Source organism: Onychostoma macrolepis, chromosome 03 (assembly GCF_012432095.1).
Source record: "Onychostoma macrolepis isolate SWU-2019 chromosome 03, ASM1243209v1, whole genome shotgun sequence".
Classification (NCBI taxonomy): domain Eukaryota; kingdom Metazoa; phylum Chordata; class Actinopteri; order Cypriniformes; family Cyprinidae; genus Onychostoma; species Onychostoma macrolepis.
The window spans coordinates 14,921,800-14,939,207 of NC_081157.1; the positions used below are offsets into that span (position 1 = coordinate 14,921,800).

At 38.3% G+C, this 17,408-nt stretch overlaps 1 protein-coding gene across 2 annotated transcripts; it reads right to left on the minus strand.

Annotated features, from left to right (window-relative positions):
* Positions 1 to 326: 326 nt before the first annotated feature.
* On the minus strand, positions 327 to 16,496 carry LOC131535863 (membrane-spanning 4-domains subfamily A member 4A-like). Of its 2 annotated transcripts, XM_058768372.1 has the most exons (9): positions 16,383 to 16,496; positions 7,152 to 7,259; positions 6,629 to 6,836; positions 5,410 to 5,520; positions 5,246 to 5,314; positions 2,679 to 2,825; positions 2,340 to 2,459; positions 754 to 834; positions 327 to 551 (listed from the first exon to the last, which is right to left on the minus strand). In XM_058768372.1, exons 2-9 carry the CDS (start codon positions 7,205 to 7,207, stop codon positions 477 to 479), a joined length of 867 nt encoding a protein of 288 aa, XP_058624355.1. In that variant the 5' UTR covers positions 7,208 to 7,259; positions 16,383 to 16,496; the 3' UTR covers positions 327 to 476. The 2 variants fall into 2 exon arrangements, with proteins under 2 accessions (XP_058624355.1, XP_058624356.1); XM_058768373.1 differs by lacking the exon at positions 7,152 to 7,259 and having other exon boundaries at positions 16,383 to 16,437.
* Between the last annotated feature and the right edge of the window lie 912 nt (positions 16,497 to 17,408).

A 17,408-nucleotide genomic window follows, 5' to 3' on the forward strand; every position in this document is an offset into this window, starting at 1 on the left:
CAGTTCCATCACCCATGTTTAAGAATCATTTTCCTGTTTAATGAAGTTTTAATGATATGAATGTCCTCCAGGAGATTGACATTCTCCTGCCAGGCTGTTGTTGTTTATTCAGTGTACTTTATTCTTACAGATTATACAGTATTAAGCAATTAGTTGTTCAAAACAATCTACCCAGATTCACTGATGATTAGGCAACTTTGACTTAACTAACAAAAGAAAATCAAGAAATAGTATCTATTAGTGTCTTGAAAAGTTTGCTGTTGGAAAGTTTACACATGTAATTAAAAAGAAAAATTATAATTATTATCTGATTAAGTGATTTCTATTTTTTTTTTTTTTTTTTTATTATTATCTGTTTTCTAATGACAGGACATACAGGAAACCCCTGTGCCCCATGAAAGCATCAAACACAACTGCAGGGCCCAAGCCCCCCGCCTCCCCACACACCCCTTTTGTTTGTTTTTTATTATTCATATTTATTTAATTTCACTGTATTGTGGAGGAATTTCTGCAGGATGGTCATGCATGGAAGGGTTGCTGACCACAGATATCTGAGAAAAAAAAAACTACATGATTAGCTTTATGATGATTATTGATTGACAATTATTGCAAAGATTACTCAGTGCTTTACACATTTCCAGTACAAGGACACTCAAAACTAAATTCAAATAATGATGTTTTGTGTTTTTATTGTTTTGTGTACCATTTTACTCTTAAGTCTAATTAAAAACTGGTGTTTCAAGCTTCTCTTACCTCTGAGCTGTTCAGATCATGGTAATGACAGGGCCTAAAACCACAGGGCAGTGGAGGTAAACCTTGCGCAACATACGGCACCTTTGAAAAAATCCACATGTAGCATTTTATGCCTTTTTACTGTAAAATGGCATAAATGTAATAACACTGAAAGACAGTTCCAATATTACAGGTTTTGTGATTAGTAGAGACACTGCTGCTAAACAGAGACCCACAGACTCAGTTAATCTACATACTGTACACTTCGATCTCTGCATATCAATGGCTCAAGCCTCCATTACTAGCTCTAAAATTATATTTTGGAAAATGTCAACATAAAATACCAATGGATATATAAAATCTATTTATTATACACTCTTGTCTAGTGTAAATTGACACAACAGGGTGGACATGTTATGTTTTAGTCTTCAAAAATGAGTAGAGAGAAAATCTAATACTTTGTTCTTCAAGTTGCTTTCTCTCCAAGGAAATTGTCACTTCTAGCAAGAAATGTGAACTAAGGCATTATGCTTACGATTTTAAAGGACAAGTAGCACCAGTGTAACAGGGTGGAGTGGAGTTTGAGTGACATAAACTAATTTAATGGTTTTATACATAAAAAATATGTATCACAGTGAATTGTAAATGTAAAACCATGTGGTATTAAAGTTGATTAACATTTTAAGCAGTATATACATTAAAATACTCAGTATTGTTTAAGTGTGTGACAAGATCTTGTATCATGAGATCTTGTGAAGTTAAAACATGACAATATTTCTTGTTATGCCAAGGTGAACAGCTGTCAGATATCAGAACTTCTGTCAGGACCACTATTGTCAAATTATAGACACTTAGCATACAGTTTGGTTTGGCGGTATGGTTCTGTTCTGGGCAAAACCTCCCTACCCATCCATGCAGCCTGTCATGAATGAGCAGGGAGAGCAGCAATAATAGAGTCAGCTGAGAGTCCAGCTGATGCAAGCTTGACTCACGTGACCTGCCAGAACTAATGCTATACGCTTGATGATTGCAAATGTAAGATACATTTTATACAATAATTCAATAAACAAGTTAGTCAATGATTCTGTGAGCCAATAATAAAGCAGTCCTGTCCAGGTCAGTCCTGACCTCCTATCATCTCTTGAGCTAAGTGTGTCATCAAACCCCTAGTATTGTTTTATAGGGACATAAAATCCACCAAATGGTAGCAATGAATGAAGAGCTGTACTGTCATTGTGTACAAATCGACAGTAAATGCTGCTTCTCACAAACTCTTTTCTGCAAGTGCTGTGAATTTAACCTTTGGGAATACAACGTGTGCTAAGTTCACTTTATTGACATTCACATAATTTCCAACATTTTTGTAGACAGAAGACTAAAACTCAAGAATTTTACATGTTAAAAGCCTGAGGGTTTAAACATTTGAAAGTGAAAAAATTTAATAAATAAATAAATCTTTGTAATGTAACCTGTAGTGTTTGTTGGTTCTTGTAAAGTGTGATCCTAAGTATGAACATCCTAAAGTAACTATTACCATTTTATATACATATTTGAGAGTTTCAGCTGACAAAAAAGTTTGTGAACCCATGATTTGATGCATTACTCACCTGTGGAGCAGGACAACAGCAACAGGAAACTTTACAGGCAAATGCTGACAGATATATGGAGAGGATAAACTGAAGCAAGGCGAAAATAATCGATACACTACTGATTCCCCAGAAGAGGATCTGAAAGAAAATTAAACAGTACAAATAATAATTACACAAATGTATAATGTCACTTGAATTATGCATGATCACTAATAATAAGAAATCTATAAACTATTTCTGAAAAAAGACTGAACAAATGATTGTGGATTAAGGATTGACTTTTAACAAGTGCACTGACCACACAGCCATCTTATTGCAATTACTAAATAAATGTGAATGCAAAAGTTGGTGACATACCTTATACCTTCCCTCAAAATCATAACATTGATAATCATTGCAGTAATTGTAGTACATTGGTCCTACAGCCAAATCAATTGAAATTATTATAAGGGCAGTGCCTGCAGTCAAAGCACTGAAAATGTTCATTCCAAGTGAACCTTTCACCTATAGGCAGAAAAAAACAACATAAAACACATTAATGAATTAGGAAGAACTATGACACATTTTGTTATCATATATAGTGTGTGATAAAAAGAAAAAAAATACACTGCTTGAAATAAATAAACGAAAGCAGCAATCATCTGGGATTCAAGCACCAATGGCCTATATAGATGATTAAATTATAAAATTGAAATATGTCTTTAAAAAAAAAAGTGTTTTTTTACATTCCAGTCAATCTTCACTGATAGTTTAGGTCAGCTTAAACCTGGTCCTTGTGATCCCCTGCTCTGCATATTACTCTCTTGTTTAACACACCTGATTTGATAGCCAGAGATCAGTTATATCTGGCATCTAAGTTGGTTCTTCAAACAAGTTAGTGGATTTGATTAAAATAGTTGGATTAAGTTGTCTGAGATTACTCTTTGTTGTCATGTTCATTGGAAAGGGCAGATATATGGATAGTGGAAAACCACGATCAGCAATGCTTTGGCTGGTGGCAAGACATCAACATAATGACAGGATAAGATTAAGGAAACAGCCAAACAAGCAAAAAGTCATAAAAGTTCCAATATATATAAAGTGTAACAATTTTTTAAACAATTCCCAAGTATTTTTCATAATTTCTAGTATTTGTACAGGATTTGCAATTTTCAAAAGTATTGTAATTTGCAATTCATTTAATTGTGAAGTGGATTTGTTATAATTTTCTCAATCCATAAGATCCATTTTAATTCATAAGGCGTGTTTGACTTCATGTGGAGCTGCACAGACTGATTGGCGAGAGTTGCTGCTTGCAGTCGGGGGCGGAATTGAAAGCGGAGACATCAAGTTGGACACTTTCTGCTCCTGGTAGTGACGCTCTCGCAGTGTTTGCATACTCTATCACAGATGAAGTGAATAAAATGCTATATTTTTTTAAATACACAGACATTTCAGAAACGTTTTCATGAAACAACAGAAACACTTTTATATACTGCTTAATACAGCGCCATCTTTCCAAAAATAAAGTTAAACATAAACATATACTATTTAAATAAAATGGGTCTATAATATACTTTTATATAAGGCAGTGGCTATTTGCACTGTGCAAATAGTGATAGATGCTATTTACATTAAGTGTAAATAGAAATTCGATTCTATTTACACTAAGTGCAAATAGCATATTTTCTTAGCGATAGATGCTATTTACACTAAGTGCAAATAGCTATAGATTCTATTTACACTGTTAAAACAGCAAGATTTTCTGCTATTTATACTACTTATTGTATACTACTTAAATAGTGGCAATTATCTGCACCTCAGTATTGTAGTGCATTATAAAACAGTATGCAGTAATAACGTGTAAATTCTAAATTTAATTCAAATTATTAAATGGATATGCCACCTTTTTGGGACAATAAAGCCCTCCCTTCCCGATAATTTATTTTCAACTTTTTGATTATTTCCTTCATTTTTATTGAAAATGAATGCCTTTCCGATGTGATATGAGATTTGAAAAAGAAGAAAAAATGTTCAGCAAAAGGCAGGTTCGAACTCGGGTCAATCGTGTCAAAATGCACACACCTTACCATCATCTACGCCACTGAAACTGATGTATGACGAGCGTCTTTTTTTTTTCTTCCAGTCCCAATCTTGCGTTGGTGGGCTGAGTTAGTGTAAATAGACACTCAGTTTATACAATATACTTTTATAGTGTTTTTGATAAAAGTGACTCAATATTACATCACGACTACAGTAAAAGAGATTTCGCTGTTATAAAAATAGATTTGTGAGCATTAAGTGGAACTGAAGGTATGAGAATAAACCAAAAACACGCATTATTGTTGTCATGTGATGAATTCGATCCAACCGTGAAACACCTGCAGTTACTCTCGCGGTACTTTGATGCTATACGTCACAGTGACGTGGCATCAGTGCTGTCTCAAAAAAATTTCAATTACTAACCGGGATGTACTGTACTATAAGTCGGTCGCCGTTCGGTCTGTGCAGCACCACATGAAGTCTAACACACCTATTACTAACTGGTGCAATTTTGATGCATTTTGGTATGAATTCTCAAAATAACCGGTAGTCTATTGGTATTAAGTTTCAATAACTTTGGATGTTGTCAAAATTAGACTGATTAAATCAATATCATCACATTGATTCAGTTAATCTAAAATAATTTGATACATTTTTTTCCAGCAACATCCCTAGCTGCTATGTGCAAAATTTAGTGAAGACTGGACCAATAGCCTAGGAGGAATATGAAAAGAATTTTTATAGCTGGAAATTAAATCATAAGAAATACACTTAATGATTCAAGGGGGGTAAAAAAAATCGTTTATATCAATTACTCCAAAATGCTAATCATATTATTACAATGCAACCTGTCTGTGTTGGGCAGCTTGGACCCCTAAAAGTAACAAGTGTTGTGTACATACCAAACACAAACCGGAGGGTGAATCTATTTTGTTTTCGGCAGCAATGCAGAGTGAACCTGCAATAATGTACTGAGAAGAGAGAGAAAGGCCAAAATTGAGGCTTCTGTTGAAAAATGTAGCTTGACTTATAAAAGACAGATCACTTAATTGTAATTTTTTCTTACGATGATCGATCCCCAGTAAGGAATACCACTAAAGACAAAGATGGATTCTGCATGAACTGTAGACACGATCCCAAGCAGGAAAGTCAACAGAGCAATCATTATCTGGACAGTCTGTGAGGAACAAGAAAAATGTACAGGGTAGGAAAAGATAGTCTTTATAAAATAAAACAGTTTTAAATCTTGGGGATCAAAATAAAATCTGCAGTATAAATTCATAGCATCTGTAGTTATGGATTTGATTGCAGTAGAAAAATACCCCAAAAATATTCTACAAGCGTGGAATTCTCAATGTATTAATTCACATACTGATACAGGTGTGAAGAGTACCTAAAAACCATACTTTAGTAAAAGTGCAGATTCCTTACTCCATTACAAATGACAAGTCACCAATTCCAATACGACTTGAGTAAAAGATTTAGGCCTGGTTTCACAGACAGGGCTTAGACTAAGCCAGGATTAGGTCATGGTTCAATTAGGACATTTAAGTAATTTTTATAAACGTGCCTTAGAAAAAACATTACTGGTGTGCATTTTGAGACAAAATAAAGGCACTGATATATTTCAAGATCAGTCAGAGCAAGTTTCTTTTAGTTGAAACAACTCAGACTTAGATTTTAGTCTGGGATTAGGCTTAAGCCTTGTCTGTGAAACCGGGGGATAGAGTATCTGATTTCAGGAGTACTTAAGTATTTTAGTCATACTGAATGTAGGCTCAAATATGCAATAGTCCTCGACTATAAATGTTGGGTTCACACTGCACGATTTTATCCCTGTCTTTCAAACGCCAACAGTTTTATGGAAATCGCAGAAAATTGCATTACTCATCAAATGTATCAAGGATACATATACCTATTCAATAATTTAGTGAAGTAGAGAGTAAAAGTTGCAGTACATCTATTCAAATATTTCACACCACTGCATACTGATTGCAAAATCTGTCCATTGCTATACATTTTTTGATAGTTACTCTTAAAACATTCTTTGTGACTTTTTTGTAACTGGTACACTGTACATTATAAACTGTAAATTAACTCTGTAAATGCTAAACCTTATCTTAAATTGGTATTTGTCATCTTTGCATTGTCACCAAGGCAATAAGTCACATTATGCAATAAAAAAAGTGTATGATTTCACGTTTACCATCTGCTTTTTTTCTTCTTCTATAATTTATAATTTACACATAAAAATCAATAATATGGGTTCATGAAAAATTTCTCACCCCAAGGGCTTTTGGTTGGCCTTTCAGAAATGCCTGTAGTCCAAGAGGAGAAACTCCTGCTACCTGTTGGACATAAGCTGACACAGGAGCATTTGTCACAGTCCCAGCTGGTGTTGTTTGTGTTGGTGGTTGAATCTGGATGATGAGTGTTGAAGAGTTCACGGGTAAGACTGTGTGGGACATTCTTGTTTCCGAATCTGAAATTGACCTATACAAAAATCATAGTACATAAAAACATGTAAAGAATATGATTATAAAATAGATTCCAGTTTTAAAAAATACTTTTTCTAGTTTCATTATATACATAAATGATCATTTAATGCATTTAGCAGATGCTCTTTTCCAAAGACTAAATAAATAAATAGTCAAGTGTCCAACCAGCCATTATAGATTATTACCAAATAAAGGAAATCCATTAATTAATATAATTTAGTTAAAACAACAACAATATGTAGACATAATGCAAAGATAGGTATTTGTATAAAGGTAGTCAGGTGTAATGTAATTATATAATTTGTTTTACCAGAAAAAAATCCTCTCTTCAGTTTGCCCTGTGTAGTTACTTTGCTCCGTAGTCATACGTTGCTTTTTATTGGGCTCAGGTGATTAGGAGGGGTGGCATAGCTGGCCACTGTTACCAGGAAATATAAAAAATAAGACAATGGAAAACAGAAGTATTCTGAGTTGATGATTGTGTGTGCTCCACAATCAAGAGTAGACTTTGACACCCAGCTCCTGAATGACATGAGCTAAACAACTCATGTTTGTCATATGCAACAACAGTGATGATGCATGTTTTGTTGAGCATTTTGAAAGTAACTGAATAAGCACTTACACCATGAGGTGACAGCTCAAAATATAGATTTTAATTTATTTAATTATATTTGCTAAAATGCCACTTTTTTATAAATATGTTTGTAAATACTGAATCTTTATTTATAGCTTGAAAGTAGCTAAGTTAAGTAAAAGCAGCAAAACACCTACAGTGGCTGTGTAATTTAGAAATAAAAGTTTATTTCATACTTTTACAGCACAAATGGATACTACAGTATAGACAGTCAACCAAAATGCTTATTACCACTATGGCCTTAAAACCCAGTCACATGTGAAACTCAGCTTGCACCATTTCTCAGTGAAGCTGGAATTGTGACATTCATTTGTGAATGAAGATATAATAATGAAATAAACTATAACATTTATATAGCATAACATTTAATCTTGGGTAATTATTTATCATTTAAATCCTTGTATAAATATTCCAGCTGTTTAGCTACTGTTAGAGTGAAATATTAGTGACAGCAGTGCTTGAAGTGTGCTTACTTTTTACTGTACAGTACTAGCCAGTATTTCAGATTATTTCAATAGATGTGTATTATGCCATAAAATAATTTAAATGATAGAAAAATGGAAATGGGAAAATCCTGAGTGATTCAAGCCTAGCCTGGTTGTCTAACACATGTAACATATTTACTTTGTCACTATTGTAACCACATTAATGATACAAATAAAAGGCTTGAAACTTACATTTAATAATTTGCTGATGCATTTCGACAGGTTGAACAATTCCAACTTTGTAAGGACAATCTGGCGCTTCTGACTCACAGCCTGTAAGTATGTTTTCATATTTAAAGAATTTGCCACTGACGATTTAAACGCCAGTTTTGAGCAGTGTAGAGTAGCGCTTGTTTGTCATTTCTCCGATCACAAATGCAGACATGGTGTTATGTTTATGTGGCGCAAAGCGTAAAAAGGCCGTATGAGTCATTATAATCAGTAATTATGTCCCCACTGAATGCAACAAATGCCTCGTTTATAATGGGTTTTATTGTTTTTGTCTCGTCGCACTGGGACACGGCATCACAATACGGTGAGGGGGCGTAACAAAGGATGTCAGGAACAGGATATTGTTAGACCGCCCGCTCCCGTTCAAATTACACCAGAGTTACCGACCGCTACCGCGTTTTATTCGTTAATTTAATCCCACGTCGCAAGAAATCTGGTCGAGTCCCGCAGACCTCTACTTCTCATGGCCTATAATATGCAGTGTTGTTTCATTTTGTTTTGTTTTATGACAGACCAAAGCTTCTGCGAGGGAGACAAAGAAACTGGCCAAAAGAGACACAGTGCGTTCACTGACAAACATTTGTTCTTGATTTGTACTGTTTTTATTTTGCACTATTTTAATTGTATAAAGTAACAGCAATTCGTCTGGCGAAACAAATGTAAAAATGTTGCAACAATAAGAATAAGATTCTGTATTCTTAATTCTACATCAAAGTGCACAGTGAAAACAAACACTGATCTCTATATGCAAAACCTGTAATAAGTCAAATCTATCGTATGGCTTCGGCAGGTATTGTGATACTAAGCCGAGCACAAACTGTGGTAAGAAATGGAACTGCAATGTGCTCTAATTTAGAGCCATTGGGGCAGATTTGAGACTGCCCCGCTTATTTTCACGTTACCTTATGTAAATCTCACTCCAGATCAAGAAGATCAATCAGCTTCATCTATACATATATTAGTCTGCATCAGTTCGGTAATTATAGTTGGCATGTTTGTTCTTCCTATGTGGAGTAGTGTATCAAATGAATGAAAGTATTCATCATTTAGTTAAAACGTGCTGTGAATAGCCTTTCTGTTGTGTTTATTTTATGTTTAAGAATAGACATGACTTTCTTTTCTCACTGGAATTCCTTCACAACTTGTAACATTCTAAAACAAGATATCTAAGGTAGCATTCTATGTGTGTACTTAAATCGCATGTACTTTCAATCAACATTAGAGCGCCACCCTCAGCCTGAAAAACACAAGGACATTAGACCTTTGCCAAAAGTGTTCTGCATGTGTTCAGTGATTAGAATATGAAGCTTACAAAATGTTTATCAAAAACTAGTGCCAAGACCTAAAATCTGCCCTACTTAAATTTACGGTCTGGAGCAGTTACTGCTAACAGGTAGGGTAGCCATTATTCATGCATGAATTCATATGACGCCAGCTGTAGTTAATGTTAGCTACAACTGTGAAATAGTGAAACTATGAATTATTTATCTACAGTGTTCTTCTTCGACAGTGACTGCAACTTTCATATTTAGCCCACTTGCAAAGCAAAGTTTACTGCTACTAGTTAAAATGTGCTTTGAGACCAGGAGGAAACAGGATACTACATACAAACAGAACTACAATACTAGATACAAACTGAAAGTCCACAAAATAAGAACACATAAAGGCAAAACATAACATGTCCACATTGACTCTAAACCTTAACCAATCCTTATTAAATACTATATAAAATGTCAACTTGTGACCCTCTGGAGTCAGTGGAGATGTTGACACGATCACTTGGATTTGTTTTTCTTGATAATATCAGAATTAACTTAAAATAATTCAATTCAGTTCACATTTATCTGTACAGTGTTCTTCACAATACACATTTTAATATAGTAAATATATTTATATATAAATGTATACGTAAATATTTTCAAAATATATACTGTATGTGTGTGTATTTATATATACATAATAAATATACACAGTACACATACATATATAATGTAAACAAAAACTTTTATTTTGGATGCGATTAATCATTTGAGAGCACTAATATATTTATATATATGTGGGTAGTTGACGTATCAATGTGTCCAATGGTGTGATGGAAAAATGTAAAAAAAAAACTAAAAAAAACCTTCCTCTATCATTGAAGATAAACCTCTCTCATGCTATTTGTAACTCTAAGAGTGAAGATACATTTTTCTCATGTTATTTGTATGTTAAGTTTTTTTTTCTACATTTTTGCTATGTCACACCATAGGACACAGTCCCATTTTTATTCGTCAACTACCCATGTATGAACGGAACCGGCCATGGATCCAGGATTCGACTCATTCAGTACCATCCATGTTCATCTTCCCGAGGAAGAGGCTCAATGAACTTACAAAATGCAGCCTCTTGATTGAAAGTTTTTTCAGAAGTTTTAAGTTTTACTTAAACATAGATCCTTTTGCCTCGGTTTAACCCCATCCAACTGTCTCCTGCCTTATTTAACAGTGTTTCCCAACCTTTTTTCTGTTACGGCACAGATTTGAAGTGATTTTTCTCCATAGGAATCACTAGGAAAAAGTCAAAATGCCTATGTTTTGCGCTGTTTATGGATGCTCAAATCGGTCAAACCGAGAAAAAACTAAGAGCTTTTATCGTGTACCAAAATTTGTTGCTCATAAGGGGGAAAATGTCAAGGAATTGGCTGAAAAACGTAGGAAAAAGTGGCTTGAAAATCTGCGTCTGCGGTCGGGAGGAGCGAAGTCAGCTAATGCTCGTGTGTGCAGTGACCACTTTGTCAAAGGTAACGTTAAGTTATTAACTTAAATATACAATGTTTATGTTTATATAAAGACAGCTTTTCTGCACTTTGTGAAGTTAACTAAATGAAACAGAGGTTTAGTATAAGCGATAGACCCGTTGTAAAATGGCACTGATGGTTTTGACTCATTTTCCATAACTGCATTCCCTGGTTTCTCTAATGCAGGGTTCCTCAAATCTTGCCCTGAAGGGCCAATGCACTGCAGAGTTTAGCTCCAACCCTGATCAAACTCACCTACCTGTGATTTTCTAATGATTTTGAAGACACTGATTAGCATGCTCAGGTGTGTTTGATTAGGGTTAGAATGCAAGGTTCCTGTGAATGCACTTAAAGAATGCAGAATCGAATTGTTAATCGAATCGAGTTTAATTGTGAATTGTCTTGAATCAGATCATTCAAAAATCGTTTTTGAATTGAATCGAAAACCTATTCACAGACCTACCTGGTAGCCATCTTCAAACAGAACAGACAGCACAAGTTGGGGTACACAGTTTTTGTTTAGTTAGGGTGCTTAATTCACTGAATAATATGGATAAAACCCCAACATTAAATGCACAAAGCATGGAAAGGATTATCAGCTGAAAGGTTAGGCTGGAATGCACACCTTCCTCAGGTGCATGGGCAGTGACTGTGATGTCAGTAGGTGGTTTGTCTGAGAATAGACATTGAAAGCATGAGATAACCCTACAGTTCAGGATGTTTGAGTACTTTGGCAAGGCACTGTAACTTACTGTCACGGATCCACCCACAACTTCTTCCACACCAACCACCTGCACCCGCTCACAATCACCAGAATACTAATTACCACCTGTCATCAATTACCAGCCACTATATCAGTCACTCACCACATTCCCTCGTTGGCTGGTCTCGAGGTCGCAAGCTACTTACCTTCTACTCACCTCATGGTATTCCAGGACCTCCTGTGCCGTACGCCTTCATGACCGACCTGTCTCTAGGAAGAGGAAAAGCCTGGGTGTTGGACTCACAGTCTATGTTTACCGATCTCTTAGATCATCGTTTATGTTTTGTTTGAAATCCTTTGAGTTTGAGTTAAGTTTGTGGAAAGGAAATAAATTAAGAAAAGTACTTCCACTAACCTTGTGTCTGCCTCTCCGTCCACACCTGACAGAAGACCAGCCCAGCAAAGAAAGTCGGGAAATGGAAGACCAAGCTCTCCCGACGCCAGACCCATTCTCCGAACTAGTGCGTACCTTCCATACCAAGACGTGTTCAGCAAAACGGCCGCCACTCGTCTTCCTCCACATCGACCCTGGGACTGCACCATAGACCTGTTACCTGGAGCCAAACTGCCCAAAGGTCATGTTTACCCGCTCTCCATCCCTGAACGCGCCGCTATGGAGGAATACGTGAGAGAGGCACTACAGCAAGGATTCATCCGGCCCTCCACATCACCCGCAGCATCCAGTTTCTTCTTTGTCGCAAAGAAGGACGGAGGCCTCCGTCCATGCATCGATTACAGGGCACTAAATGCACAAACGATCAAGTTTGCCTATCCCCTACCTCTGGTCCCGGCTGCCCTGGAAGAACTTCGTGGGGCCCGAATTTTCACCAAACTCGATCTTCGCAGTGCCTATAACTTAATCCGCATACGGAAAGGCGATGAGTGGAAGACGGCCTTTATTACACCCACCGGGCACTATGAATATCAGGTTATGCCGTATGGCCTTTCAAACTCACCCTCCATATTCCAAAACTTTATGAATGAAATCTTCCGGGACATGCTGAATCGATTCACGCTCATTTACATTGACGATATCCTGATTTACTCAACCACCCTCGAGGAACACCAAAACCACGTCACCCAAGTCCTCCAACGTCTCCGCCAGTACCAATTATACCTCAAACTTGAAAAGTGCGAATTCCATCGAACCCAGATCCACTTCTTGGGTTATGTCATCGATGCAAATGGTGTACAGATGGACCCTACCAAGGTGGAGGCCGTGAGGAATTGGCCACAACCGTCCTCCATCAAGGAGCTCCAACGATTCCTCGGGTTCGCTAACTTTTATCGGCGTTTCATAGCCAACTATAGTCATCAGTCGGCCCTCTAACCTCTCTCCTCCAAGGAAAACCAAAATCCCTTACCTGGACACCCCAAGCAGAACAAGCCTTCCAAAAGTTAAGGACCTCCTTCTGTACCGCTCCAACACTCACCCATCCGGATCCCAACCGTAGCTTCGTGGTGGAAGTAGATGCGTCAACAGTGGGAGTTGGTGCCGTGTTATCCCAGCGAAAGGGTGAACCTCCAGTGCTTCACCCATGTGCCTACTTCTCAAAGAAGATGTCACCTGCTGAACAAAACTATGACATCGGGAACCGCGAGTTGCTGGCAATTAAACTAGCACTTGAGGAATGGCGGCACTGGCTCGAGGGATCACAACATCCATTTGAGGTGGTTACTGACCACAAGAACCTTCAGTACCTTCGCGAGGCCAAACGCCTTAACCCCCGTCAAGCCCGCTGGGCCCTTTTCTTCACTCGGTTCAAATTCACGATAACCTATCGTCCAGGACACAAGAACCTCAAAGCCGACGCTCTATCCCGTCTTTACCAACCCGATCCATCACCCGAAAATCCAGAGCCCATCCTGCCACCCAAAATCTTCGCTTGCCCCATCATCTGGAAAGTGGATGATCAGATCCGAACCGCCAACCAATCTGAGCCTGCTCCGCCAGGAATCCCCGCCGGGAAACTCTACGTCCCGTCTACCCTCCGTCTCCCTCTTCTAGACTCACTTCACACATCTCCGGGATCCGGCCACCCGGGCCGTAAACGCACACTCTCACTACTCCGACACAAGTACTGGTGGCCAAACATGAACCAGGACGTGGTCCGTTACGTCAAGGGCTGTGCCGTCTGTGCCGTTGTCTCTACCCCCCGTCACTTACCCGAAGGAAAACCCGTTCCCTTACCTATCCCACGCCGACCTTGGTCTCATATCGGGATTGACTTTGCCACTGACCTACCACCATCCAACGGATCCACCACCATACTCGTTGTCGTGGATCGGTTTTCTAAAGCCTGCAAGCTAATCCCTTTACGAGGCTTACCCACTGCTCTTGAAACAGCCGAAACTCTATTCCAACATGTATTCCGCAACTTTGGCTTACCCGAGGATATCGTCTCCGACCGAGGACCTCAATTCATCTCCAGAGTTTGGCGTAGTTTCTTCCGACTGCTTGGAGTCTCAGTTAGTCTATCCTCCGGGTACCACCCACAAACCAATGGCCAAACGGAACGCAAAATACAGGAGATTGGACGCTACCTGCGTGCCTACTGCCACCGCCACCAGGACCAATGGAGCAGATATTTGCCCTGGGCCGAGTACGCCCAAAACTCCTTGCGGCATGAAACGACCGGACTCACCCCATTTCAATGCATGTTTGGATTTCAGCCACCACTCTTCCCCTGGACTGGAGAGCCCTCCGAAGTCCCCGCTGTGGATTCATGGTTTCGAGAGAGCGAAAGAGTATGGGACATGGCACACGTACATCTCCAACGGGCAGTACGGAGGCACAAGGAACAGGCAGATATCCGCCGCGCCGCCACGCCCCGTTACCAACCCGGCGACCAAGTCTGGCTCTCAACGTGGGATATTCGCCTCCGTCTACCCTGCAAAAAACTGAGCCCTCGCTATGCCGGTCCCTTCCCTGTAATCAGACAAATCAACGAAGTCACCTACGAGCTCCGGCTCCCAAACACTTACCGCATCTCACCTACCTTCCATGTGTCCCTGCTAAAACCATACACTAATCCCATTCTTCCTCCTTCCACAGAGCCCGAAGTACCTCCTCCTCCCGAGGCCGACCCCAGTGGGACCATCTACCAAGTCGAGGAAATCCTAGACTCTCGGCGACGGGGCGGCCGACTCCAATACCTAGTGGACTGGGAGGGATTCGGCCCCGAAGAAAGATCTTGGGTTAACCACATTCCCTCGTTGGCTGGTCTCGAGGTTGCAAGCTACTTACCTTCTACTCACCTCATGGTATTCCAGGACCTCCTGTGCCGTACGCCTTCATGACCGACCTGTCTCTAGGAAGAGGAAAAGCCTGGGTGTTGGACTCACAGTCTATGTTTACCGATCTCTTAGATCATCGTTTATGTTTTGTTTGAAATCCTTTGAGTTAAGTTTGTGGAAAGGAAATAAATTAAGAAAAGTACTTCCACTAACCTTGTGTCTGCCTCTCCGTCCACACCTGACACTTACACAAAAAGCCATGGCAAAAAATACTGAATAAGATAACTGCAAGGTCTAGTGAGAATCATTCAAATTCTGCTCAGAATTCTCTGTTATAAACAGATCCACAGCGCTGATGTGCATCAGAAAACCAGAAATAATGACACTAACTTAACCATGGTGTTATGGCAGAAATAGTCGAATGTTATTACGTTATTCATTTCAGGGTTTGTACAACCTTTTGAGAGAGAAATTCAAGCATTTTTCAGTGACTTTCAAGCATTTCACACTATTTTCAGCACTTTAAAACTCTAAAATTATCCAATTTGAAATGTTATTTTAATGGAATGAACAAAACATACTTTGTGGTAAACAAACAGTAGTGTAAAATTAAAAAATACGTCAAATCACCATTGTAACCAGTAGATGGCAGCAAAGGAGCACTTATTTGCTTATTAGTCATTTATTTCTACTTTTTGCTTTATATTTTTAATTAATAAATATCAAATCAAGAAATCAGATTTTGTCAGAGTTTTACACTGAAGTGTAATGTATGAAAGTAAGAAAAGTAATTTTAACTTATTAATGCAAAACAATAGTAATTTCATGATTAAATTAATACTCCCACACACTATCCCCCAGCGCTACCAAATCTGCTCCTGGAGCCACCATCTGTACAACTTAGTGGCGCTGGTGCCACTGCTCTCAAATGTTAGTCTGGAGCCCTGGATTCTCATCAGAAATCTGGGGCCAGTTGCATAAACATAACCACTATGATAAGATTGTGTCTTAAGAAATAGTTTGACCAAATAGCAGTTAGACAAGAGGTAATCTTACTTTTCTGACTTAGATTAGGCCAAACTATCTTTTTGATAACAGTCTTTAAGCAGTTATGACCAGTCTTTAAGAAAACAAATTAGATTACTACTTTTTAAGACTAGTCTAAGCAGTTTATGGAACTGGCCCCTGTATGTGTTGCACACAAATTCTGGAAAGCTATGGTCACACCAGCTGGCGCTGCACGTTTTTTTGCATGTTCACTAATTGTGACTCTCCTGTTAATTCAGGATAAGACAGTGTGTGTGTGTGTGTGTGTGTGTGTATGATTAGTTTTACATATATAGTAGTTATCTCTGTAATCATGCATGGTATTTGACATGATTTCTATTCATTAACAGTGGAGTAATGTTTACCTTCACTATCTGTCCAGTATCTTGCTGGGGCCTTTTTTTTCTGCATTTTTTCCACCTCCTCCTCACATTAGAAGTTTCGACTGCTTTTTTGGCTCGCTCTCTAGCTGTCTTGTAGTTGTCTAAGGACACAGTAAATTTGTGTTGTCTTTATAATTTTGATAATCATTTTTAAGTATGTAAAGGCAGTGTACCTCCATATGACTATATCTTTATTCAGTTTCTCACCAGTCTCGGAGAGTATTCTTATTGTATATCAGTTCCAGAGCTCGTTATTTGGCCTGTGGGAGGCCTTTGCCATGGTATTGGCATTTCTACAGGGCCAGTAGCAAATTAGAACCTAAAACATTTCAGGAAAAAGTTAATAACATCTTACTTTTTCTTAACTATGGACTTGTGTGTGTGTATACCCTTACCCCATTCACCTCCTCTACCCATGATGCAGGCGCCACAGCAATTGAGTTTTCCTTATCAAAAACCACTACGTAAAATCCAACCTATTACAAACATAAGAACACTCCTTAGAAATAAGGGCAAATAAATCTAAGTTAGGACATTAAAGCAATGAGAGAAAAAAATACTATGTACATATTTTCTTTTCTTTGTTAATCGAGGAGAGAAAGAACAACTTGGTGGCCATGCCCGTCCTCAAGGATCATTTCCCTTCCTTGTAAGTTTGTCTTGTCCAGAATCTCCATCTTTAATGTACCGCATACAAAGGCTCCATAGATTCTTGAATCACATGGCTCGCAAAAGTACAATGTCAAGTGAGAGAAGACTCCACATAAGAGCTTTCCAGAGTTGGTACTCTCTAGAACTTCACAGCAGGATGTTGGGCTAACAATGTAAACATTATTAGGATGTTTCATACGAATTGGTCTCTCTTCACTTATTTCTATTGGAATCTGTGAAAGTTCTTGTAGCCGTTTTCCTGCTTGGATTAGGACATGGTTTCCTGATCTAACCATTTTTTTCAGCTGATGCAGGTAGCTTTCAAATGAAAAGGTACTGCATTTGTCTAATGATGCA

Excerpts from the sequence above, each read along its gene's own strand:
- LOC131535863 (XM_058768372.1), bottom strand. The coding sequence starts at position 7,207 with ATGACTACGGAGCAAAGTAACTACACAGGGCAAACTGAAGAGAGGATT. Across the intron at positions 2,826-5,245 it reads CACCCTCCGGTTTGTGTTTG|GTGAAAGGTTCACTTGGAAT; the intron begins GTATGTACACAA and ends TTCTGCCTATAG. Across the intron at positions 835-2,339 it reads GCTGTTGTCCTGCTCCACAG|GTGCCGTATGTTGCGCAAGG; the intron begins GTGAGTAATGCA and ends ATTTTTTCAAAG.